This window comes from Anopheles merus, chromosome 2L (genome assembly GCF_017562075.2).
Source record: "Anopheles merus strain MAF chromosome 2L, AmerM5.1, whole genome shotgun sequence".
NCBI lineage: Eukaryota > Metazoa > Arthropoda > Insecta > Diptera > Culicidae > Anopheles > Anopheles merus.
The window spans coordinates 1,320,698-1,339,758 of NC_054083.1; the positions used below are offsets into that span (position 1 = coordinate 1,320,698).

Genomic DNA, 19,061 nt, shown 5'->3' on the forward strand with positions numbered 1-19,061 from the left:
CCTGCCCGGTGCATACGCAGCAGGCAGGGGGAAGGATGCATCTCCACGATAAAAAAAACACCGTCATGAACCAGCGGCAGATCTAACGGTAGGCGGACTAGGCGGTCGCCGAAGATCTCTAGTCTGTAGTATGCCGTATGTTTACAAGTGGACAGAGTATTAGCAACAATGACCCCCGGAAAGATGGTCGTTGGGGCCCCGTGGCTGGAGAACCATTTGCCCCCCCCCCCCCCTATGCCGCCATCAATTTAAGGGCCTGTGACCGATGATCGTAGGAGTCCCATGGCCACTGCCCCCCCCTCCCTTCCGCCGGCAGTTTAAGTATACTGTTCAATCTCCCAACAGCTGTGGGCCAGTTCCCTCTCCTCCCGGTCAGCAGCTACCATTTACAGGGGCCTCAACTTGTCTTTCCGCCTAGGGACCCCGATTCTCGAAATTTTGGCGAAAATTTGCACACATACGGACACTCACACCCTTGCGCAGACGGCTCAGGATATCTATGTAATCTACAGCATACGAAAGCAAAATCTTAGGGTAACAAAGTTATGCTTAATGCTTAACACGTTCAGTTCGATGGCAGGCCCCAGGGACTGCCAGTGGACTTTCCAGTATGCCGAATCTACTTCTTTTCGATAAATTGCATCTCGCATCGTCTTTCTTCTTCTAGCTTTGCAAGTAAAAGTTGTTTTTCTCTAGCGGTCGATCGTACTGACGATGCTTTTGAAGAGCGAGAACGCGGAGGTTTCACCGTTTTACATAGTAGCTCATTGCCTTTCATGTTCGATGACGAGCTCGACGAGCTGCTCGACAAATTTGCCGTTAGAGAGAAAAGGAAGGCATGATAAAATTCTCAGAACGCCATAACGCCTTCCGTCGCTTTGCGCAGCGGGCATGAAGTAGGTACCAGTGACTGGGCTCCTCCATAGACTAAAAGACACACAGTAGCTGTAACGAATGTCAAAACACGAATGTCGTGTTAACGGTAATTTTGAAAACGATCCAACCTTGCAACGATCCAACCTTGCCGTGAATATGAACTACAGAGAATTGACAGAAGAGAGCGAGAAAGGATGAGACCGAGGTAAGACGTCAAGAAAGCAAGAACGCAAAAACGAACGAAGCGGAATTGTGAAGTTGTGGAATTAAGTATAAATAAACGACAAGAAATGTTTTTATCCGTCGATAAACTGGCGCGTTCAAATTCATAAAGTGTGAAGTAAATTTAATTTCAAACTTTATAAAAACATTTATTTCAGCACCTCGTGCCGTTCGTCACTAAGTGAGGTTAGGTGAGATGTCGACAAGCGAGCGTATGACACGAAGTAAGGCGAAGGCTGAGATGGCAGAAAATACAATCGCGCAAACTATATCAAGCCAACTGGCCTTGGAACAAAGTCAAGATCCTTCACCCACCACGCCGCAAAATGTGCCAAACGACCAGCAGGCTTCGTCATCGAACATGAAAGGCAATGAGCTACTATGTAAAACGGTGAAACCTCCGCGTTCTCGCTCTTCAAAAGCATCGTCAGTACGATCGACCGCTAGAGAAAAACAACTTTTACTTGCAAAGCTAGAAGAAGAAAGACGATGCGAGATGCAATTTATCGAAAAGAAGTACGCCCTTCTCACTGAAATACCCGATGATTCAGATGACGAGTCAAGCATTGCAAGTAATATAGAATGTTTAAGAGTAGAAGACTGGGTAGAAGAAAACGCGCAGTCACAGAATAGATTCGTGAAAAGTGAACCAGTCCATGCGGTACCACCGCAAACAGTACCACAACATACGGTTCTAAACCCGACACAGAACATCAATACAATACAAGCGGAGTTATCATCTGCACAAAAAGATGCACGGAAATCGTTAGCGAAAGATCTGCCACGATTTGCCGGCAGTCCGGAAGAATGGCCGTTATTTATATCCGCATACAACAACACCACGGAAATGTGTGGTTTTACCGCCCATGAAAATTTGAAACGCTTACAGAACTGCCTCCATGGGAAAGCGTTAGAAGATGTACGAAGCATATTAATGCATCCTGAGAACGTAGGCACAGTTATCGGAACTTTGCGGATGCTCTACGGTCAACCCGAACGCATAGTTCAAACAATAACCGATAAAATAACTGTGCTTCCAGCAGTCGACGAAAGTAAGCTGGAGACTTTGGTAGAATTTTCAGTAGCCGTACAGAACTTTTGTGCCACCGTACGGGCATGAAAAGTGCCCGATCATTTATATAACATTACTTTATTACATCAATTGGTGCACAACCTGCCACCGCATTTACAATTGCGCTGGGCAGAATATCGTTTCAATCTTCAGGACATAAGTCTCGCCACATTTAATTCCTGGTTATATCAACTGGCCTCGGCCACCAGTGCTATAGCGTTTCCGAATATAAAAGAAAACCCTTCCAAACCCTCTAAAGTACCATATGGAAACCATAACGGTAGACAAGTTAACGCGCACTCATTATCTAATTATGAACGTTTTTCCAAGAAACAAATTCCAAGTGGCCATCGTCGAGAAAGTATCGTAGCACATGACGTGTCAACCGACTCTCATCAAAATAACCAACAAATAACTAGAGAAGAAAGTCATTGTGTGGGTTGTACTGCTAACTGCAGTTCCTTGAATTGTTGTGAAGGGTTTTTGCGCATGGCACATAATGAACGATGGGCTTTAGTGAAGAGTAATGGAATATGTCGTATCTGTCTAAAGAAACATCTCCCACCGTATTGCTCTGATAAAATACGTGGAGTGTCCGGCTGTGAGTATAAACATAATCCTCTGCTACATTACAAGCAGAGAAACAATGGAAATTTACCAATTCAAGAGCAACAGTTGTCTCCTACCTCTAACAATAGAACAGCAAATAACACTCACTTCGGTGATCAAGGATCGGTACTCCTAAAATATGTTCCGGTGGTGATTATAGGACCAGAAAAACAAATTTCAACTTATGCATTGCTCGATGACGGTTCTGAGATTACACTAATTGATCAAGCACTAGCAAATGAATTGCAGCTTACTGGAACCCCCGCCCTATGGAACTGCAATGGTCGAATGGAAGCATTCGAAAAGAACCAGATTCATTAATAGTGAATTTACAAATTCATGGTGAATCCGGTGGAAGGCAAATGTGTTTACGAAACATAAGAACGGTAAGCGAACTAAACCTTCATTCACAAACACTGGACATAGAGAAGCTTGGACAGCGTTTTAAACATCTTAAAGGACTACCGATGGTCTCATATACCAACACCAAGCCTCGTATTCTCATTGGTTCACAACACTCAAGTTTAACTACTCCATTGAAAACGCGAGAAGGCCGATTTGGAGAACCGATTGCCGTAAAAACAAGATTGGGTTGGACGATCTATGGCCCTGTGAACGAAGAGACGCAAACGTGTACAAGCAATCGATTGAAAATTCACCTGCTTCATGAGCCTGATGACAGTGACCTTCACCAAGCAATGAAAGAATATTTCGATCTAGATAGTCTTGGGGTAGCAACAAAAAACAACTTAGCGTTTAAAGATGATGAACGGGCGATAACAATGTTAAAAAATAACACACGTTTTAACGGAGTTCGTTATGAATCCTGTTTACTATGGAGATTAGAAAACGTCGGTCTACCAGTAAATAAAGAGATGGCTTTACGTCGTCACCGCAACTTAAAACGACGAATGAAAAGAGATGAACAGCTAAACCACACTCTACATAATATGATAGCAGAATATTATCATAAAGGATATGTTCGAAAATTGGATTCAAATGAAATCTCCGAAGTAAAATGGTTTTTACCTATCTTCCCTATTAAAAATCCCAACAAACCAGGAAAGATAAGAATTGTTTGGGACGCAGCAGCAAAGTCTTTGCATGGCCTATCGTTGAATTGTATGTTATTGCAAGGACCGGATCTTTTATGTTCTCTATTGAACATATTATTATGCTTGTTGGAAATTGAATTAAATTGAATTGTAGTTAGTTTAGAAAATTGGAATAATTGAACTTGCAAGTTTTCATGAATTGTGTCAAATGGTGAAATGTTTCAATTGAATTAGATCAGTTACGGATTGGGATGAAATGAACTAGCAAATGAACTATGTAAATAAAAATGACAAGTGAATAAACAGTAGCAAATTTATTGGCGCAAAGAACACAACGGTTTTTACCATTCTCTTCGGCTTTCGGCAATCCGTATTTCACAGCCAACTTTTTAGTGATAATTTATCACATTTTTTGGTCCTTCGAGCCGGATTGTGATTACGGATTTTCTATTCATCACTCTGCATCAAGAGCTCGGGAATTCGCTCTGCATCAAGAGCAGCAAGTGTGCTGATTCATCGTCGTCGTTTACCGCCATCGCTAATCGCCCTGCATCAGGGGCAACGGCCAACGATCGATCGCCATCGCATTTTCAAATTTCGCGCCACGTAAATTTGTTTCGGTTCGGTTTCTCGTAACGTGAGTGTTTGTGGAAATGGATAAGAATATAAAAGCCTTCCAACTAAAGAAAAGGATCGCAGTGGAAAACATCAGTGCTCTCGAACGGTTCCGTGAGAGCTTTTCCGGCGATGACGCCAAGCAAATCCCGGAGGCGTCAGCAGACTTGGACAGGCATAAGGACGAGTTTTTCATCGCGATAGCCAAGCTTGAAGAGCTCGACGACAGTAATGAGGCTATCGAATTGTGCATCAAAGAAAGAATCGAGATAGAAGGACGGTGCAGGAAGCTTAAATCTTTCTTTCGGGAAAATTTACGCAAGGAAGAAGTGTCGCTAAACGAAACGACAGGTTTGGCTTCGTCTACGCTCGCATTTGGTCGGCCAAACACTCCACACTTACGCCTTCCAAAGATCGAGCTGCCAACCTTCGATGAGGATCATACGAAATGGCTTTCGTTCCGCGATCGCTTCATCGCTATGATCGACGCTTCCTCTGAGCTTCCATCGATAGCAAAGCTCGAATACTTGCTATCATCATTGAAGGGAGAAACGGCGCTTCCCTTCGAACACACTGCATTAACAGACGATAACTATTCAGTTACGTGGGCACAGCTTCTAAAACGCTATGACAATTCTCGGTTACTCGTGCGGGAATATTATCGCAAGTTGCACCATCTTCCCGCTGTACATGTAGAGTGTGTGGACAAGCTGACAAACCTAGTGGACGAATTTTCGCGATATGTGAACGGTTTTGTGAAGCTGAAGGAGCCAGTGGATTCAAGGGACACGCCACTCTCAAACATGCTTCTTATGAAGCTAGACCGTGCGACACTTTTGGCGTGGGAAAAACATTCAGTGCATTTCAAAAGGGACAAATATAGTGATGTGATACAATTTGTGGAAGACCGTATACAAATCCTTAAATCTACAAACAATTTCGCGAGTGAATCTGGTGAACGTTCGAGTAAGGTGGCCGGCTCCAATCGTCCTCCACAAGCACGTAGATCGATCGCAAATGTAGCATCTTCGCGGTTGACACCAACGGTTACATCAAGTTACAAGTGTCTCCTGCAGTGTGCTGATGGCCATCTTCTACGTAGCTGTCCGGTGTTCAATGGCAAGGATGTGCATCAACGTCGTGAATTTGTTTCCTCAAAGCATCTGTGCTGGAATTGTCTGGGTGATTCTCATCAGGTGAAGGCATGCAAATCGGACTATACATGTCGTATATGTCATCAGCGTCATCATACACTATTGCATGAACCCGTTCATACGCCTAACTCAACGGTCGCGATGGCTATTCAAAACAATGATGGTATGGTGTTTTTGGAAACGGCTCTGCTATACATCGTTGACGGATACGGAAAGAGACATGAAGCAAGAGCACTTCTCGACTCGGGTTCTATGTCGAACTTTGTCTCTAACACGCTTGCTCGGAAGCTTCTCGGGACGACTCGCAACAAGGTCAACGTGTCCGTCGCAGGTATCGGAAATGCGTCACAGCTGATGAAAGGTTCGATCGTTGCAACCGTCGAATCGAGGATCAACACTCATGCATCTCAGCTGGAGTTGCTCATCTTGGACTCTCCCTTTATGCACATACCAACGGCTCCAATTGATGCATCATCATGGGAAATGCCGAGCTTGCCGCTTGCTGACCCTTCGTTCTATGTGCCTGGCAAGATCGACATCATCATCGGTGGAGATACATACTGGGAGCTTCATTCCGGTAAAAAACGTTCCCTCGGCGAAGGGAAACCATGGCTTGTGGAGACTGCTTTCGGCTGGGTTGTCGCAGGAAATGCATCGTTAGGTGGTTCTCATGGTTCGCAGCTATGCCACCTATCTACCGACGTCACGCCTTCACTGGAATCGATAATGGAACGCTTTTGGGAGATCGAAACATTCACTGAGGATCCTATACTATCGGCGGAAGAGGATGCCTGCGAGAAGCATTTTGTAACAACCACAACCAGAGATGCATCTGGCAGGTATGTTGTATGTTTGCCACAAAGCTCTAATCCTTGTGTCGTTTTAGGATCGTCAAAGTCAATTGCTGATCGTCGACTCTTAGCCGTTGAGCGACGTTTAAAGGCTGATCCTAAACTGAAAGAGGAATACGTAAAATTCATGACAGAGTATGAGCGTCTGGGTCATATGAAACGGCTTACCGAACCGGTCGACGATTTATGCGAGCACTACTACCTGCCACATCATGCGGTGATCAAAGAGACGAGCACAACTACTAAGGTGCGAGTTGTATTTGATGCATCTTGCAAAACCTCGTCAGGGTATTCATTGAACGATAAGCTATTGGTGGGACCGGTAATCCAAGACGACCTCTTCTCAATCATCGTTCGTTTTCGATCACGTGCAATTGCGCTATCTGCCGACGTGGAAAAGATGTACCGCCAGATTCTCCATGATGAGCGAGACCATCAGTACCTCCGTATACGTTACAGGGAAGATCCGTCCGAACCAATCGAAACCTTCCAATTACTAACAGTAACATACGGCACCGCATCCGCACCATTCTTGGCAACGAGGACATTGAAGCAAATAGCTCATGATCACCATACTCAGTACCCACTGGCAGTAAATGCAGTACTTCGTGATTTTTATGTGGATGATCTATTATCGGGAACAGAGGAAATCTCAGATGCAATCGAAATACGTATACAGATTTCGCAAATGCTTAATTCGGCTGGCTTTGCGTTAAAAAAATGGGCATCCAACGTACCAGAAGCACTCCAGGGCGTCCCATCAGATGATTTGGCAGTTCTACCAACACAAGAGTTGCATGATCCTCAAGTTGTGTCAACACTGGGACTTGTTTGGGAACCAGCAGTAGATATGTTTCAGTTCCGGATTGATCTGCCAACTACTGCAACCGTCTTAACAAAGAGGCTGACATTATCGTACATTGCCAAAATCTTCGATCCGCTTGGTTTGCTGAGCCCAATTATCGTTATTGCCAAAATGTTCATGCAACAATTGAGGTCATTGAAGGTAAACGGGAAGCCTTGGGACTGGGATAGCGAGCTTCCACCACATCTCCAAAGGGAATGGGCAGCGTTTCACTCTAAACTGCCATTGCTGCGCGAAATACGCATTCCTAGATTCATATCGCTTAGAGGGGCTACACGGGTTCAGTTGCATGTCTTCGCAGATGCTTCGCAAAATGCATATGGTGCGTGTTGCTACGTCAGAGCAGAAGCTCATTCAGGGGTTTCGGTGCAACTTTTGGCTGCTAAATCAAAGGTTGTGTCGTTGACAAACACCAACTCAATCGCTAGGCTTGAGCTCTGTGCAGCGAAATTAGCAACGCAACTATTCCGGAAGATCAGCCAATCACTTCCCGGTACATATGATGCATTTGGTTGGACAGATTCAATGACCGTGTTATACTGGTTGCAATCTTCACCACGACGCTGGAAGCCCTTTGTGTCGAATAGAGTGGCGCAAATTCAAGCTGAAACGGGGATTAAATGCTGGTATCATGTTCCTGGCGTGGACAATCCAGCAGACGATGTATCGCGTGGTCTTCTTCCGGACAAACTACAATCATGTTATCGGTGGTGGCATGGGCCACGTTGGCTTAGTGGCATGGAAGACGACTGGCCACAAAGAGAACCTGTAAGAGAAGAAGGCGAATCAACGGAAGATGAACGAGAAGTAAAATTACCAGTTGCTGCAGTAGCCACCGTGAACAACTTTAACAGCAGATTATTTTCACGTTTTTCTACTTACCTAAAACTTCGTCGAACTGCTGCATACTGTTTGCGGTTCATTCAATGTTTGAGGGCAAAGAAACCATCGGAAAGGTTTACAACGAATGGCACAATTCAGGATCTCATTGCTTCAGTTCCGCCACTTACAAGCGATGATTTAGATCAATCCGAGTTATGGTTGTGTCACTTAGCCCAGCAGGATTCGTTTGCAGAGGATCGACACCATATCGCAAATGGTAAGGAGCTATCACGTAGCTCGAAGCTAAAATGGTTATCGCCATTTATCGACCAAGCAGAAATCATGCGTGTTGGGGGTCGACTTAGCAATGCAAATTTACCCGATTCAACCAAGCATCCAATTATACTGTCTTCGAAGCATCAGCTGTCCACGCTATTGGCAGAGGCATACCATCAGAAGTACTTGCATTCCGGACCAGAACATTTACTATCCATCCTTCGTCAGCGGTTTTGGATAATCGGTGGACGCAATCTTACGAAGGCTGTTTATCATCGGTGCCACAGATGCTTCAAGGCCAAACCCACGCTGGTGAAACAAGCCGTAGCCGATCTTCCTGTTTCAAGGGTTTCACCAACAAGGCCGTTTTCGGTTACTGGCATCGACTACTGTGGACCGGTTTACCTAAAATCACCTGTACGTAATCGAAGTCCGACGAAAGCATACATCGCTATTTTCGTGTGCTTTGCAACTAGAGCTGTCCACATCGAATTAGTGAGTGACCTCACTACAACAGCTTTCCTGGCAGCATTACGGCGTTTCGTGGCTCGCAGAGGGAAGGTTGCTGAGCTGCATTCTGATAACGCTACCACATTCAAGGGAGCTGCACACGAGCTACATCGCCTCTATGAAATGTTCAAGTGCAGTGAAAAGGAGCGTAGCGAGGTGTTTAACTGGTGCAGCAACAACGAAATCCAGTGGAAATTCATTCCACCTAGGGCACCCCACTTCGGTGGTTTGTGGGAGGCGGCAGTACAGTCAGCGAAACAACATCTCATCCGCACGTTAGGTAGCACGAGCCTTACTCAGGAAGAAATGGTCACCTTGTTAGCTGAGGTTGAACTGTGCATGAATTCTCGACCTTTAGTTCCACTATCGAGTGATCCTTCAGATACGGAACCGCTAACCCCAGGACATTTTTTAGTTGGATCAAACATGTTGTCACTACCGCGAGTTGATAGAAGCCAGGTTCCAGCGAATAGGTTGAAGGAGTTCGACTTAGTGCAAAAACATTTGCAATCCATTTGGTCGCGTTGGTATCCGGAATACCTACAACAGCTTCAGGCCCGCGCAAAACATTCCATGGCTCAACCGGTACAGCTAAAAGAGGGACAACTGGTAATAATCAAGGAAGATAATGTGCCACCTACCTTATGGCCTATGGGAAGGATCACAAAGTTACACCCAGGAAAGGACGGTATCGTTAGGGTTGTAACACTATACACAGCAGCAGGAAAACAGATCGTTCGAGCCACAGCTAGAATTGCGATACTTCCTAACCTCGATTCGTGCAACGAATGAAATGATAGGCGAAATACCACGAGGATACAAATGTAAACAATCACACCGCACATACACACGACACTCAGTGACAGATCAACACATGCACAACATTTACTGATCAGGAGAATTTAGGCAGAACTATTTCCTTTTTCTTATTACTTTACAATTTAATTTCTCAGATAATTTAAAGAAATACTTTCTTTGGTGGCCGGAATGTTGGAAATTGAATTAAATTGAATTGTAGTTAGTTTAGAAAATTGGAATAATTGAACTTGCAAGTATTCATGAATTGTGTCAAATGGTGAAATGTTTCAATTGAATTAGATCAGTTACGGATTAGGATGAAATGAACTAGCAAATGAACTATGTAAATAAAAATGACAAGTGAATAAACAGTAGCAAATTTATTGGCGCAAAGAACACAACGGTTTTTACCATTCTCTTCGGCTTTCGGCAATCCGTATTTCACAGCCAACTTTTTAGTGATAATTTATCACAATGCTTTCGTTTGGGTCAAATTGCGATCGCAGGTGACATTCGTGAAATGTTTCACCAGATAAGCATGCGTAGAGAGGATCAAATGTATCAATGTTTTTATTGGACAGAACAAGATGGAGAACTTGCCGTGTTGCTATGCTATGACCGTGTTGACCTTTGGTGCATGTTGTTCACCTTGCACTGCCCAGTTCGTGAAAAATTGGAACGCAGAACGTTTTCAAACTACTCACCCCAAAGCATACGAAGCTATCGTTCATTCTCATTACGTTGATGATCTGCTTGTGAGTGTTGAAACAGAAAGTGAAGCCTTACAATTGATAAACGACGTAAAAACTGTTCACAGTGCTGGAGGATTTGAAATGCGCAATTGGATAAGCAACTGTAAATCCGTTGAGGCGTATGTTAATGGAAGTGTTTCTACCGAAAAATTTATGAACTTTTCATCAAAAAGTCACGTAGAAAAAGTTCTAGGCATGTGGTGGGACACTGCCCTAGACGTGCTGACGTATAAAGTGTGGTGGCATCGTTATGATACATCATTGTTAACGGGAAATCGATCACCAACTAAACGAGAAATGCTACAAGTCCTTATGTCCATATTCGACCCTCTCGGGCTAATTGCACATTTTTTAGGATACCTCAAGATGGTCTTACAGGATGTTTGGCGCTCAAGAGTTGATTGGGATGAACCAGTACATATTGAAGAATTGAAGAAGTGGATGATATGGATAAAACTTCTACCACAAATCGAACATGTAAAAATAACTGTTATGGCCCAACCTGCCTAACACATTAGGCCACTCACCGACGACAGGCAAGGGTCTTCGTGTGATGTGTGAGTGTAGGAGGTCGGGTCTCTCGGAGAATGAGAGGGCATCAAGCGGGAACCGAGCGGCGGTCGGGCACTCGGTACGGGCAGGCAGAAGGGAAAAGATATTATTAGTGAACACACGGTTTTTACCTACATCTTAAGCTTAAACCCTTCCCGCGTTGTAAGCCGTTGTTAAGTAGCGCAACATATCACAACAATAACCCAATGCTATTCCCAGCAATATTCCATCAATGATGCTGAAGATGTTCAACTACATACATTCGTAGATGCTGGAGGGAGCGGAATGGCGGCCATTGTCTTTCTGAGAGTCGTTCATGGACAAAACGTTCGCTGTTCCATCGTAACATCAAAAACAAAGGTGGCACCATTGAAACTAACGTCAGTCCCCAGAATGGAGATGCAAGCAACTCTTATTGAAGCTCGACTAGCAAGCACAGTTGAAAAGGCTTTAAAGATCAAAATATCTCGCAAAATTTTCTGGAGTGATTCAAGAGACGTATTATGTTGGATTAATTCCGATCACCGCCGATGTAGTCTTTTCGTTGGCTTCCGCGTAACTGTGATCCTTGAGTTGTCGGAAAGTAAGGAATGGCGATATATACCCAGCAAGCAAAATGTAGCCGATGATGCTACAAAATGGACTCACCCGCCAAATCTATCTAATGATAGTCGATGGTTCAAGGGACCTGATTTTTTATATGAAGACGAACATAAATGGCTTTATGCTGATAATGTAAATAACTCAACAGATAATGAACTAAAAGCTAATGTGTTAGTTCATACGGTTTCTGCCACACCAAGCATACATGTAGAGAAATATTCTAGCTGGCGGCAAATAACAAAAGTGGTGGGATGGATTAAGCGATTTGTACATAATATTCGTAACAGAGTACATGTCAATCGAGGGCCATTGCGAACGAGTGAATTAGGCGAGGCGGAAAATTATATTATACAATTAGCGCAGAGAGAATGCTACGGCATGGAGTATAATGAATTTAAACGATTCACAACATCCGAAAATAGTGATACACTAAAGCTCCCAAAAACAAGCGCATTATATAAACTCTCTCCTTGGCTTGATCGAGAAGGAGTTATAAGAATGAAATCCCGAGTAGCAGCATGTCATTATGCCACAGAAGATGCAAAATTTCCTATTATTTTGCCTAACAGACATTACGTTACAAAACTAATAGTTTTACACTACCACGTTAAGTACCACCATCTCAATGTTGAAACAGTCATAAACGAATTGCGTCAAAAGTATTGCATTAGTCGGCTCCGCCCATTGTTCAACAACGTACGTAGGAATTGCCAACATTGTAAAAATGAAAAAGCAGAACCGAACCCACCGCGCATGAGTGATCTACCACCAGGACGTCTAGAAGTTTTTTCCAGACCATTCACACATACAGGCATCGATTGCTTTGGACCCATAGAAGTCGCAGTGGGCAGAAGTAACCAAAAGAGATGGGTAATGTTGGTGTTGGGAAAAACTGAGCGCAGCACCGCTACTCAACCCTGTCGCCACGTGACAAGGGCTTGACGTACGCGTTCGGCTAAGCTCGGCGCTGCTCGACTAAGTTCGGGAACGAAGGGCTCGGGATCGGCCTCTTCATCTTTTATCCGCCGACCCGGACGGACGTAGCGCGTGCTCGTCCCGTTTTATCTTGTACAGTGCGTGTCTTGTAAACGCGTCTATTTTATGTAATATTTAATTTGTAAAATAAATAAGTAATAAGTTGCAAACCATAAAAGTGGCGACGAGTAAAAAGGAAAAAGACTTTAGTAGTGAAAAAAAGTGTAAAGTCCAGCGACAAGCCAGCAAGCGCCATCGTTCCAGCCAGCGACAAGCCAGCAAGCGCCATCGTTCCCGCAAGCCACAAGCCAGCACCCGCCATCGCTGTCGAATTCATGCGCAAACGGTGAGCCCTCAATGATCCAATTAATGCAACTTTTGCAACATCAAATGCAACAGCAACAGCAAATGCAGCAAATGCAGCAACAGTTGATGACAAAATTAATGCAGCAGCAGCAGCAGCCGGTATCACAACCGGTAACAGCATCACACACACAGCAGCAGTTCCAGCCGGGTCCACCCAACCCGGAGCAAATCCTTGATGCATTGGCCAGTAACATCACCGAGTTCCGCTTCGAGGCCGAAGCCGGAATCACGTTCGAGGCCTGGTACTCACGGTACGAGGATTTATTCATCAATGATGCTGCACGGATTGACGATTCCGCAAAGGTGAGGCTGCTCATGCGTAAGCTGGGTGCAATGGAGCACGAAAGGTACGTTAATTTTATATTACCCCGTTATCCTCGTGATTTTACGCTAGAAGCCACAATCGAGAAGCTGAAATCAATTTTTGGCAAGGCTGAATCAATGATTGTGGGCGAAAAGGGAGAGCACGTGTATGCAATACAAAATCAAGCCGAATTTTCGCGCAAAGGGATCACGCCCGCGCTGGGGAAATCACGATGGCCGATCAGGAAATGATAAGCCGTCCAATCCTTGTTGGCTGTGCGGTGAACTGCATTGGGTAAAAGATTGTCCGCAAGCTACACAAAAGTGTCGAGTATGCAACAAGGCTGGTCATCGGGAAAATCGCTGTTGCAATCGAAAAAGTGTTCGCCGGGGAAGAAATCAATTTTTTTCTACTAATACCGTTAGGGTGTGCAGCGTACAAGCAAACCGCAAATTTGTCAATGTATCCATCAATGGAACGGTCATACTCCTGCAATTGGATACAGCGTCTGACATAACCGTCATAGACGAAACAGCATGGAGGAAATTAGGGCAACCATCATTGGTGAAGCCTTCAGTAAATGCGAAAACTGCCTCTAACGAAGAACTGAAGCTTTTGGGGGAATTTTCATCAACAGTTTCAATAAATTATGTCACAAAACCAGCGATCATTCGCGTGGCGCCGGGTGAGCTTCTTTTATTAGGAGCAGATCTAGTGGATCTTTTCGAGCTTGCATCAGTTCCTATGAATACGTTTTGTGCTACAATTTCAACTCACACGCATATCCCTGAGAATCTGCAGAAAAGTTTTCCGGAAGTTTTTAATGGCACGGGGCTCTACACGAAAGCGCAAATCAGATTGCAGCTTAAAGAAAATAGTCGACCCGTTTTCCGTCCAAAACGGCCAGTTGCATATGCAATGCAGGCAGTAGTCGACGATGAGCTCGAACGGCTAGAAAAAGCTAAAATAATAACGCCGGTTGATTACTCCGACTGGGCCGCTCCAATCGTTGTCGTTCGTAAGAGCAATGGTAACGTTCGAATATGTGGTGATTATTCGACCGGGCTAAACGATGCGTTGTAGCCTCATGAGTATCCCCTACCATTGCCAGACGATATTTTTGCGAAATTAGCCCACTGCCAATATTTCAGCAAAATAGATTTGTCGGACGCTTTTTCGCAAGTCGAGATCGAGGAGTGTTACAGACCTCTCTTGACGATAAACACGCATCGGGGACTTTACCATTATAACCGTTTGCCTCCCGGCATAAAAATCGCGCCCGCGGCTTTTCAACAAATCATCGACACGATGCTCGCCGGTCTGCAAGATACGTCAGGTTACATGGACGACGTAGTCGTTGGGGGCAAAACCGAAATAGAGCACGATACAAATTTGGCCAATCTGCTTCAACGCATAAGGGAGTTTGGATTCACTATCCGTGCCGAGAAATGTGCATTTAGGATGCACAAAATCGAATACCTCGGCCATATAATCGATCGTAATGGAATCAGACCCAACCCGACAAAGATAAATGCGATTAATAATTTACCAGCACCAACAGACATACAGGAGGTTCGCTCATTTTTGGGTGATATTAATTATTATGGCAAATTTGTTCCCAGGATGCGGGATTTGAGGTACCCCCTGGACGAGTTACTAAAGGACGGTAACCAGTTCCTCTGGACGAAGCAGTGCGAGGAGGCCTTCAACAAATTTAAACGTATTTTAACATCTGACCTGCTTTTAACTCACTATGACCCTAGAGCTGAAATCATCGTAGCCGCAGATGCCTCCTCCGTCGGACTGGGTGCAACAATAAGTCACACATTTAAAGACGGGTCAACAAAAGTGGTTCAACACACGTCCCGTGCATTAACAAAAGCCGAAGCATATAGCCAAATAGACCGCGAGGGATTGGCTATCATTTTTGCGGTGACGCGTTTTCATAAAATGCTGTACGGTAGACATTTCCGGCTTCAAACCGATCATCGACCCCTGCTACGAATCTTTGGCTCCAAAAAGGGAATCCCTGTCTACACGGCGAATCGGCTCCAAAGATTCGCACTAACATTGCAGCTGTACGATTTCCACATCGAGTACATACCAACGGACAAATTTGGCAACGCAGACGTACTATCCCGGCTTATTGACAAGCATGCTAAGCCGGACCCAGAATATATGATCGCCAGCATCGAGCTTGAGGAAGCTGTAAGTTCTGTAGCCATAAAATCACTAAACACTTTTCCGATTCGTTTTAGAGAAGTTGAAAAAGCTACATGCAACGATGTTTTACTTCGTAACGTATATCGATACGTCACGGACGGTTGGCCAAGGAACGTCACATTCGGCAAGGATCTGGCACGCTTTTACAGCCGAAAGGACGCCTTAACAACCGTTGGGAACTGCATTTTGTTCGGGGAGAGGGTAGTCATCCCCGCGGCTTTGCAGACGAGGTGCCTGAAGCAGCTCCATCAGGGACATCCAGGCATACAGCGGATGAAGGCGATAGCGCGCAGTTTCGTCTACTGGCCATCATTGGACGACGACATCACTAGCTGCGTCGCTACTTATGATGCTTGCCAGGCCGCAGCAAAGTCTCCACGTATGTCTGCACCTGCGCCCTGGCCAAAACCATCAGCTCCCTGGCAGCGAGTGCACATCGACTACGCCGGACCAATCGATGGTGCATACTTCTTGGTCGCAGTTGACGCCTTCACGAAGTGGCCCGAAATCGCGAAAACAGCAAGTATAACCTCACATTCCACAATTATTCTTTTGAGAGGAATATTTGCCAGATTCACACTGGTCAGCGACAACGGGACTCAGTTTACCAGTGAAGTCTTCAAGGAGTTCTGCGACGCTAACGGCATTGAACACATCACGACTGCACCGTTCCATCCCCAATCGAACGGCCAGGCCGAGCGGTTCGTGGATACCTTCAAGCGGGCCTTGAAGAAAATTCGAGTCGAGAAGGCATCGCTTAAGGAGGCTTTGGATCTGTTCCTGCAAACATACCGTTCCACCCCGAATCCAATGTTGGACCAACACACGCCTGCTGAAGTCATGTTCAACCGGGCGACACGGACGGTTCATCATCTGCTGCGGCCCTTACCATCACGGGAGTCTTCAGTGAATAGCGTTTTCCCCAAATGGCGTCCTGGAGATTTGGTTTACGCCAAAATATTTCGCGGCAATTCATGGAGTTGGATTGCAGGGGAGATCATCCGCAGCATCGGCACCGTAATGTACGAAGTCATCACAACGGAGCAACGGAGGCTTCGGCGCCACGTGAATCAGCTCCGTCGTCGTACTACAGTCTCTAGGAAACAAGGAGAGCGGGATGAAGATAATCTGCCACTACAGATCCTGTTAAAGGAGTGGGGTTTGCCCGCGGAACAAAGCTCCACTCCCGTGTCCGAGCCATCAGCGCCTGTGTCCCCATCGCAGCCGGATGTCTCAGCATCATCTCCGGCAGCCCCTGTGTTTCGGGAAGCAGCACATCCATCCTTGGGTGTCGAGGACGTCAACCACCAGCAGGCACGACTACCACGACGTTCTTCTAGGAGTAGAAGACTGCCTCGTAGGTTCAGCGCGTACCGGCTGAATTAAAAGGGGGAGGTGTTGGGAAAAACTGAGCGCAGCACCGCTACTCAACCCTGTCGCCACGTGACAAGGGCTTGACGTACGCGTTCGGGTACGAAGTTCGGGAACGAAGGGCTCGGGATCGGCCTCTTCATCTTTTATCCGCCGACCCGGACGGACGTAGCGCGTGCTCGTCCCGTTTTATCTTGTACAGTGCGTGTCTTGTAAACGCGTCTATTTTATGTAATATTTAATTTGTAAAATAAATAAGTAATAAGTTGCAAACCATAAAAGTTGGCTATCTGTCTCACGACTAGGGCTATACATCTTGAGTTAGTTCAAACTCTAACAACGAGCTCTTGTATAATAGCTCTAAGAAATTTCATCTCTCGGCGTGGCCGCCCAAGAAAATTTTACAGCGATCGCGGAACAAACTTTATTGGTGCACAGCGAGAACTAGCGAAGCTAGATAAAGAATTCAATGAAAAGGATATTGCAAAAGAGTTTGTAGACACCGATACGGAATGGGAGTTTATTACACCAGCAGCACCACACATGGGTGGCAGTTGGGAAAGGTTAATACGCACAGTAAAGTCAAACCTTATGGCGGCGTGTACTTCCAAGAAGTTATCAGATGAAATTCTCAACAACCTTCTCATTGAAATTGAAAACGTAGTAAACTCAAGACCACTTGCTCATGTCTCTATTGATCACGATGCTGCACCTGCCCTAACACCCAACCATTTCTTACTAGGCTCATCGAACGGAAGTAAACCATTAGTGCAACTAGATGATCATGGACCTAGCCAGCGGCAGAACTGGAATACTTCTCAGATCATAGCCAATCAATTTGGAAAAGATGGTTGAGTGACTATCTGCCAGAGATAACCCGACGATCGAAGTGGTTTACTCCAGCTACTCCAATCAAAATCGACGATATCGTGCTGATAGTTGATCCAAAGCTGCCAAGGAACTGTTGGCCAAGAGGAAGAGTGATAGCAAGAAAGGTTAGTGCAGACGGACAGGTCCGCTCAGCAATAGTAAAAACATCAACTGGAGCAGTCTACGAGAGACCCGCGGTAAAACTAGCGGTACTAGACGTTCGTAGGAATACTGAAAAGTAAGCCAACATACAGTGGCACACTGGGGGGGAGTGTAACGAACGTCAAAACACTAATGTCGTGTTAACTGTAATTTTGAAAACGATCCAACCTTGCAACGATCCAACCTTGCAACGATCCAACCTTGCCGTGAATATGAACTACAGAGAATTGACAGAAGAGAGCGAGGAAGGATGAGACCGAGCAAAGACGCCAAGAAAGCAAGAACACAAAAACGAACGAAGCGGAATTGTGAAGTTGTGGAATTAAGTATAAATAAACGACAAGAAATGTTTTTATCCGTCGATAAACTGGCGCGATCAAATTCATAAAGTGTGAAGTAAATTTAATTTCAAACAGTAGCATTTCTCGATGCAGATAGTCAGTCCATTACGCTTGCACCACGAACAGAACATTTCGATGCAGTCTTGCAGGAATGTACAATCACCTGTGTTGTGAATAGGCGCAAAAAATTTTGCGTCGTCGGCAGACAGACTGATACTGTCGGGAGGTAAAGCGAAGGTAACATCGTTGATGAACAATATGAAGAAAAGCGGGCCAATATTGCTTCCTTGTGGCACACCCGAGCTGCTGACTATTTCTTTGGACATGTGCTTATCAATTTTCACGATGTATGTGCGATTAATTAGGTAAGACTTAAGCCACTGTACAAGCGAGCAGGGAAATCCTAGCTTATCGAGTTTAGCGAGAAGAATTGCGTGCGGAAGAGAGTCGAATGCTGCTTTCAGATCTGTATAAATTGCATCGACTTGAGCTCCGGCATCAATTTGACTAGAGCAATAGGTTACAAATTCAACCAGGTTCGTGGTAGTCGACTTTTTTTGGCACGAATCCATGTTGATACGGGCTTAGGTAGCTGCGGCATGCATGTAGCAGATATTTGTATATCACTAGTTCGAACACCTTGGCAATGGCACACAAAGATGTAATACCCCGGTAGTTGATGGCATCTGTCCTGTCGCCCTTTTTGTAAATAGGAACCATCCAAGATTTCCTCCATGTTTTGGGAAAGTAGCCATTGGCTAGCGATGCATTGAACAATTTGGCAAGGATAGGTGCTACTGTCGTTTGACAGCGTTTC

At 45.2% G+C, this 19,061-nt stretch overlaps 2 protein-coding genes across 2 annotated transcripts; both read left to right on the forward strand.

Annotated features, from left to right (window-relative positions):
- Positions 1-4,487: 4,487 nt before the first annotated feature.
- On the forward strand, positions 4,488-6,511 carry LOC121594853. The gene is made up of 2 exons (XM_041918580.1): positions 4,488-6,442; positions 6,490-6,511. The coding sequence occupies exons 1-2, from the start codon at positions 4,488-4,490 to the stop codon at positions 6,509-6,511; spliced, it is 1,977 nt and encodes a 658-aa protein (XP_041774514.1).
- A 6,486-nt stretch (positions 6,512-12,997) lies between these two features.
- LOC121594854 (uncharacterized protein K02A2.6-like) lies at positions 12,998-16,886 on the forward strand. Its single transcript, XM_041918581.1, has 2 exons — positions 12,998-13,320; positions 15,536-16,886. The coding sequence occupies exons 1-2, from the start codon at positions 12,998-13,000 to the stop codon at positions 16,884-16,886; spliced, it is 1,674 nt and encodes a 557-aa protein (XP_041774515.1).
- The last annotated feature ends 2,175 nt before the right edge of the window (positions 16,887-19,061 follow it).